General features: G+C 37.2%; 1 protein-coding gene across 6 annotated transcripts in view; it reads right to left on the reverse strand.

Moving 5' to 3' along the window:
- The window catches only part of anks1b (ankyrin repeat and sterile alpha motif domain containing 1B), a 187814-nt gene that overhangs the window by 119798 nt on the left and 59592 nt on the right, over positions 1-8424 (reverse strand). For all 6 annotated transcript variants that reach the window (XM_014004217.1, XM_014004221.1, XM_014004216.1 and 3 more), the window contains exons 6-9: positions 6228-6303; positions 5317-5418; positions 1398-1517; positions 436-623 (exon numbers count right to left, since the gene is read on the reverse strand). In XM_014004217.1, the coding sequence (XP_013859671.1) occupies positions 436-623; positions 1398-1517; positions 5317-5418; positions 6228-6303 (486 nt within the window). The remainder of the gene's footprint in view (positions 1-435; positions 624-1397; positions 1518-5316; positions 5419-6227; positions 6304-8424) is intronic.

An 8424-nucleotide genomic window follows, 5' to 3' on the forward strand; every position in this document is an offset into this window, starting at 1 on the left:
CATTAGCACCTCTAGTAATATATTTACTGAGAAAAATGGTGACGTGTTCAATACTTATTTTCCCCGCTGTATGTATAAGCATTTTTGACACTCGTAAAATACTCAGCAAAATCTCTCAGAAAAAAAATCCATGTTAAATTTCTGCAACTGTAATAAAAGTCCAAATGAGCAAAAACAGTTTTAATATATAAAGCACATCAATATGCTTTAAATGGCCATTAATTCGAGTTTAAATTGTGGCACTTGTAAGAACATAAATTAAAAAAAATTTTGTATCACAATTGTTTACCATTCTTCCTCATGTTACTGATACCTTATACATGTTCTATATAACAATATATATAAATATATTGCCTCAAAAGCAGATCTAKAAGGAGAAAAATCCATGATTTAGTTAACATTCAGAAAGTCATTATGTCTCTGCAGTTGGAGTACCTTGGTGCTTCGAGTCAGGGTGCCGTTGGGTCGATCAGGGCGCTCCTCGTCAGACAGACGCCCACTCCCAAAGCTGTCCATGGAGTGGGAGGAGATGGTGTGGCAGAGCTCCTCGAAGGAGTAGTCTCTGTCCCGGCACTTCTTGATGTCGTGGAGCAGTTTGGACAGCTCACTTGTGACAGCATCATCTGAAGTGTGAGATAACGTAAATCAGAATAACTTTATTCATCCTACAGGGAAACTTCTTCACTTTGAAAATTAATAAAATTGAATATCCCTTATTTTTAAAAAAATTGCTAAAAGGGATAAAGTTAAAAATGAACCTTAATGGTCTCTTATATAATAGCAATAAAGTCAGCTCTCATCATAACAGGCATGAAAGGATAAAAAATTTAAATGGTCTTTACAGTTTTATTGAATGTTTACCAAAAGGTAGCCACAGAACTAAAAGCAAACATCCTTCACTGTCTCCACTTTATATTGCTCAGACACTGAAGAGCAGCCAGTTCTACAGCAACTGAAGAAATAAAGAAGAGAGCACAGAACTCACCATTTTGCAATCTCACATTTATTACACAGGGGGCAGTGCTGGACAGGATAAATGTACAGCTGTACAGACTCAAAACTTCTGTCCACAGAAGAAAATGTTTTTCATGACTGGCAGCTTTTATCTTGTTAATTCTGTGCAATATGTTCCTTTTAAATTTTGTGTAAATACTACATCCTGTTCTTTATTCAGAATATTTAGTTTCTGGACATCAGAAAAGCAGAAATTATGTAGATGTACATCAGGTAGTAGACGTCTCTAATTAATTTCAAATGTGGTCTTTAATATCAGCTGTTTCCTGCTTTAAACAAACTTAAAGCTATTTATTTCTAATCTAATCACCCAGAATGCAACATCCTAAGCAGTAAACAGCTTCTGATTGTAACTCAGTTTGAACATCTGTGTTGGTACTTACTCTTGTGTCTGAGGGAGGGGGAGGCAGAAGGTGAGGGGATAGAGGTTCGAGGTGCAGGTATAGGACACTTGCGGACAGGTTCTTCCATAATACTCTGCTTCTCCATCTCATCTATGTACTCTACAGAGACACAGAGACAGGGCAGYCTGAGTATTGTAATTGCATATTATTCAAAACCAGAAAAGCAAAGAAATGAAAAAAAAAGAAGAGTTTCAAGGACAATATGATAAAGGAGGCGGGCTTGGAGAGAGACAGCATTTCAAAAGCTCATTATTGGATCAATATAATAGCACAATCACTAGAATGGCAAACAGCATGAGTAGCTTTCAATTCACACTTTTTGCTGCACCACAAAATCACTTCACAGCTTCTGCTAATAGACCATTCTGCTGCTAATAACAATAAAAGAAAGAATTTTCAGGGAAAACTGTAGGGAGAGAGGTGGAGACAGAGCAGGTCCAGGTGTGGGGGCAGAAACAAGTTAAAAACTGAACAATAAACTTGCTTAAGTGAGAAATTAGCAAACAAAAAGTGCTTACATGGACAAAATATGGTGGCAGATTGCCTGAAGAGAGCTAATGAGAAAACCTGCTAATGACAGGAAACTGCATATTTSTACTAATTTATGAACCCTCCCAGTAGTTATGATTCACAACATTTTCTGTAATGTTTTAGATTCTAAAAGCAAAYAATGAAACCTTGAGATTGGTTGATTTAGCAGTAGATTGTACAGAAACAGAAAACAGAGCACACTGTTTACGAGCCAAGACTTAACCACTACTGCATTGTAACACAACCAGTTGCTGCCAAGCAGCAAAATAGTGAACTAATGATACAAACAGAAGGATTAATTGTGGTCTGTAAAATCAAATGAGAATCTATTCACAACAAGGCGCCAGCGGCCACCAGAGAGGCCCTCAGCTGGTACAATTCAGCAAATGACAGGTCGTTTTGCTTTTTGTGTCCTTTTCCATCTCCTCTCCAACAGGAAATGGCATGCAGCTGATCTTTTCACAAAGTCACAGCTGTGCCCTTTCTCTCTCTTTTTTTTTTCACCCCATCTCACTCTAATACAGCCACGTTCAGTTTCTTATTCATGCTGAAGCCCAAATATCTTTTCAATCTCTGGCTTTTTTAGGTTCGACTTCGATGCCCACAGTTGAGGACAGATTTGATTTTTAACATTTAAAATTCTGGAGACAAGATACGTCTCTGTTGACACACTCTTATGAATGTAGAGTTCAAAGGAAATTAAGAATTAGGTGCAGATGTGTTCAAACAACTTAACTGACTCATGTCTCCCTTTGTTTTTTTTATACGAGGCATGTCCCTAAACAACTTCTGAGCTTTATTTTTTCTCTGATTTACTGTCAGCTTTATGTCTTTTTAACTATGATCACTTTGTTTCATATTTCTGGGTTTATGTTCCCATTTGTGTTTTTGCCTCCTAATTAAAACTGATCTGCAGTTAATTTTGGCTCTCACGTACTCTCATTCTTCAACCCGTTTCCCAATGTCTTTATCTCTCCTCTGTTTAAATTAACAGTAACTACATGTCCGACGTACACCCACAGATTGCACAATGACAGATAAAGTGGGCATCTTAGCCACAGATTACAGCATTTAAATTGGCACTTTCTTTAGAAGTTGCCTTTTTTGGGTTCTCATGCACTCAAAATCCACGCTAACAATCACTGGTCAAACACATAACACAATGTGGTGCAGTAAGAGCAAAACAGGCATTTTAATGAAAGGTGGAAAAGTGTAAAACTGTGAAAACCAAACATATTTTAAACTGGATTGAGGGGACGAATCTATAACTTGGACCTAAGCATTTAAATTTGGTATAATTATGAGGTTAGAGTAATACACCCATGTGTGATATTAGTTTTACAACACCAATTCCAATGAAGTTGCAACGTTATGTAAAAACATAAATTAAAACAAAATAAAGGGACATGTTTACCACTGTGCACAGAAAGCTCTAAATCTATTGATATAAATCCCTAAATTCTATTGAAATACTTTGTTCTTAAACTGTTCGACTATTTGCTCATGCACACAGTGGTGACCCTCGCCCTGTCCTTGCTTGTGACGACTGAGCCTTTCAGGAATGCTCCCTTTATACCCAATAATCACACTCACCTGTTTCCAATTAACTAGCTCACCTGTAGTTTGTTACAAATAGGTGTTTTTTGAGCATTCCTCAACTTCCTCAGTCATTTGTTGCCCCTGTCCCATCTTTTTTTGGAACATGTTGCAGCCTATATCAATTTGTATGGAGCCCGTGAGGGGACATGAAGACTTTTTTTTCTTTTGCGTCCCTATACAATACTTCTGAGTTACCTCACAATACCTTTATGTTACCTCACAAAACTTTTTCATTACCTCGCAAACATTTGCTTTCCCTTTGCAATATTATTTTGCGTTCCCATGCAAAAGTTTGTTTTTTTATGAACTGAATTAGATCAGACTTTTATTTTGAAATATCCGGTTACTGAGAAAGGATGCAGTTGCCACAAGTTCAGGATATTGACACTGATGTTGCATGGCTGATCAGAGTTAAAATATCTGCATATTACATACTTCCATGCATGGTTTTGTGATAAATTCATTGCGAAGCTGAATTAAAGTAGCAGGCTAACTTGCTAACGGTGAGCATGTGAATTTGTTAATAAACCGTCAGGCACAGCAGTGATGAACAACTTTTGCGAGGGAACACAAAAATTATAGTGAGGTAACACAATACTATTGCGTGGGACATTGTTTCCCAACCCTGGTCCTCAAGGCACACTGACCTGCATGTTTTAGAGGTTTCCCTGCTTTTACACACCTGATTGAAATGACTGCAATTCACCAAAAGCCTGCTAATCAGTAATCAATTGAAATCAGCTGTGTTGAAGCAGGGAAACATCTAAAACATGCTGGACAGTGTGCCTTGAGGTGAAGACCAGAATTGAAAAACACTGGAGTGGGAATGCAAAAGAAAAAAAAAACCCTCCATGTCCCCTCGTGGGCTCCATTAAATTAAAATGAGTGAATATTTGCAAAGAAAAAAAAAAACAATAAAATTTATTTAAACAGCTTGTCTTTGCAGTGTATACAATTGAATATAGGTTGAAAAGGATTTGAAAATTATTGTATTCTGTTTGTTTTTCACAGCGTCCCAAATTTCATTGGAGTTGGGGTGGTACAGTGATCTAACATTTGTTGTTGGGATAAAAATAATTAGCAATCATAACTGGGTCATGTTTACAACACTGTGAGGTCATAAAAAGCCTTAAAATTAAATCCAGTGTTTGTTTTGCTCAGACTGAACTAGAAAACAAAAATGAACAGGAATCATTCCACTGAAATGATCAAAATGCATTTTATTCTAATCATTCTTTGCTTTTCTATAAGTGGAATCCACAAAATCTTACTGAGAAATTTAGACTCAAAACAAAACGCTACTCATTTTTTCCACTAACTCATTGATAACCATCTCAAAGCCATTGAAAAACCTGGAGAGATCTGCAACACAGACTGTATTGTGAGAATATCATAGCTAACATTAACGGTGCACTCACACCCCCTCCAGCTATTCATCACATACAGCAGCTTTTATTGTTTCTCTGAGGACAATAAACTTCCTTGAAAACAAGACTTCTCAGTTTTTTACACATCCACGTCTAAGGGTCACAAGGTTATACTCTCTAATAAACTCAACTGGAGCTCGATATGTCCTCACAAATTCAGCCAAAACACCCAATTAAAGTAAACCAATCAGAGTTCATGCCCATCTTAACACGTTCATTAGGAGAATTATTGTTTTCATAACCTTATAATGCATTGCATTTACTGAACATGGGTTTTCTGCCACAGTGATGACCTATTTTCTCAGTAATCTAAATTTAAATTAGCAGTGTTATTGTCTCACCTTGGATAAGAGCAGTGATCTGCTGAGATTTAGGTGCAGGGTGTTCTTTCAGAATCTCCAGTGCTGTTCTTCCTTTACTGTCTCTGAGACTGGTGTCAATTCCTTAAATGCACATTAACATACAAAACATTCATTTTTATACAACTGAAGAAATTAAAAGTGAGCACAGAACACAGAAACATCTAAATACTTACATGTGTAGTCTAATTTGAATGAAAACTTGCAGTGAACTTTTCTTTCCTGAAAACTATGCRAGGAAGTTTTGCTGATGCTCACAGTTTTGTCACTTGAATTCTGAACAGACGTGTCACAAATCGTCACTCAGAATAGTTCAGTCACCTTTTCTCTCTTCATTTTCAAAAAATTTATAGCATCCACAACTCTGCTGCTCTCTCCACAACTATTCCCMCTTTTCCACAATTACAGTATGCGCAGTTTAAGATTAGCAAACTCAAAAAGACCAAACCAGTACAGTACTACATGGATTCAGGATGTTAACATAATTCAGGCCAAAAAAGGGCAAACGCCCAGAGGAAGTCCTGCAGGAAACAGGAAGTGCTGTGAGAAAGTGTGTAGTCGATGCCAGCTTCCTCCTTCCTTTTAGTTTTTTTATGTGCATAAAATAAATTGTGATTTTTTTTGTTTTGTTTTCATTCCTGAAGAGACTGATTGACTTGTTTAAAGCAAAAGTTCAAACTTTAAATGCTGCACACTCAGGGGTCTCTTTGTGTCACTGACCCATCAATCAAGCTGAGTGACATTTTCAAAACAAGAAATCACATCCTGCTATTATATCTGAAAACATACAGTTAAAATGTTTAGCAGTGGAGCGACTACTGAATTAAAAATGGAAACAAGAGACTCACATACAAAGGACTGCTTTTTATTAAAAAGGGTATTTTTAGACCAACCTGAGTCAAGCAGAAGGCGAACTACATCCATCTTTCCAAAAAGGGCAGCTTCATGGAGGGCACTACCATTCTCTGTCTACAGACACATGGAAACAACACATGCATGTTAAAAMTCCAATACTTTAACAATTCAAAACAGAAACAAAAACAGCATCAAAATTGGACTGGATGCACATAAAGCATCTTGATATAAGAATATAATCTTAAAAATAGTACCAAAAAAAGTTATTTTGGTTTAATAAACAGGAGACATAAAAGAGTAAGATTAAGTCAGGAAAAGATTTCAAAGCTATTACACAAGCTATGGAGGCCTGTGTGGAAATGTACCAGTTTCACTCATTTTACAGCATCCCATATCAGCCTCAAGCTCGGCTAATAAGAATATTACAGGTATGATGCAACACAATGAAACCAGCACAAAGAGGAAGCTGCACAAGTTTCCTCTTGGATCAGCAATGACCAGGGATAGTTACTCTGACAAGAACAGGAAAAAATACTAAAGGTGAAATCCCCAGTGTGACAAACAGCTGTGTTATGAAGCTACACAAGGTGGGCAGAATGCACTTAAAACCACTTCTAGCACTGCATTATCTACAAAAAACAATAAGCAATCAATAAGGAGTGCTGGAAAATGAATGACTGGAATTAACACCCATCATGAGCCCAGGAGACGTGCACTTTACTTTATATTCTGAGCCAAAATAACTCTAACATCCCTGGCAACACATATGCTGAATGTGTGGCACCCTTCATGGTTGGCTTCTTGATAACATAGATATAAAAAAAACTGCCTTGAATAACACGGCCAGCCTTAATGAAGACAAATTATTTGGATGACAGCAAGGTCTGCCAATAAATATTCTGCCAAGAAAATGAACCGAACACAACACTGCACCACATCAATGGGTTGGTCCTCTGGRGGAAATACTGAACTTACTGTCTGTCAGTTTCTTCTGAACCGAGAGTGTCATCACAAAACAAAGACAACAAATGACTTGATAGAAGCAGATGCTGAAAATCCTGTTTCTTTAAAAAGATCCAAACACTGTGGAGGTAAATCCAAAGTAGAAAAAAAAACATGTCAAATGGAGTTTCAGATTGTTAAACCAGTTATTAGCCTTCATAAGGTGGGTGGATGGGAAAAGAGCCACCCCCTTTTTCTGATACACATGACCTTCTCTCCTCAAACCTCCAATCCCACTTCCTGTCCCGTTTCCCATGGTGATAACTCAGTGATGTCATGAGGAAACGAGGAAAGCAACTCTTATTTTCTGAGAGTTTCCTGTGTTTGAAGAACAGAGGACTCCAGTTATGTGCAGTTAGAAAACTTTTAGCTGTTTATGATGCAAAGAGATGAGATGAATGAGAAAATACTTTAGTCTATTTGAACTGTGTCTAAATAAACAACACAAATCTGGGCGTTTGGTGCAGAACAGGGCTGCTGATTTGACTCGACAAAATCTAGAAACACAATCATTCAGTGGTTTCTGTGTAAACATTATGGATAAAATGCTTAACTTCTGCCCCGTGTTGGTTACCTGTCCAACTAACAGCACGACCCTCCATAGGGATTTCCCTTTATTTATATATTATTGTTTTTAGAGCAGAGTGAGAGAGAGACAAGTGAACACACAGAGGGGAGAAGATCRAGACCATGTTGTTTGTATAAATTATTCATCCACACTCTGACAGACCTGTAACTCAACTCAAATTAGTGACCTGTTCTGTTATTTACACACAAAACTTTATGCTAMCTTGTAAAAATTTATAGGCACAACTTTACATTTTACAAGACTAACGCCTTGAATTTCTGGAACAAATATAACCTGGCAACTTACAAGCCTGAATTTATGGCTAAAATCAGATTGTGTTGAGAAATGACAAAATTGAAACAAATGTGTGCCCCATGCTATATTATGTTACACCCGAAGTACAGCGGGTAAAATAAGTATTGAACACGTCAACATTTTTCWCAGTAAATATATTACTAGAGGTGCTAATGACATGACATTTTCACCAGATGTCAGTAACAACCCAAGTGATCCATACATACAAAGAAATCAAACCATAAATGTCCAGAAATGAAGTTATTTGTAATAATGTGGAATGGCACAAGGAAAAAGTGTTGAACACATGAAGAAAGGGAGGTGTAAAAAGGCATGGAAAGCCAAGACACCAGCTGAATGATGGCATCGGT

The sequence above is a fragment of the Austrofundulus limnaeus genome, unplaced genomic scaffold, assembly GCF_001266775.1.
Source record: "Austrofundulus limnaeus strain Quisiro unplaced genomic scaffold, Austrofundulus_limnaeus-1.0 Scaffold22, whole genome shotgun sequence".
Lineage (NCBI taxonomy): Eukaryota > Metazoa > Chordata > Actinopteri > Cyprinodontiformes > Rivulidae > Austrofundulus > Austrofundulus limnaeus.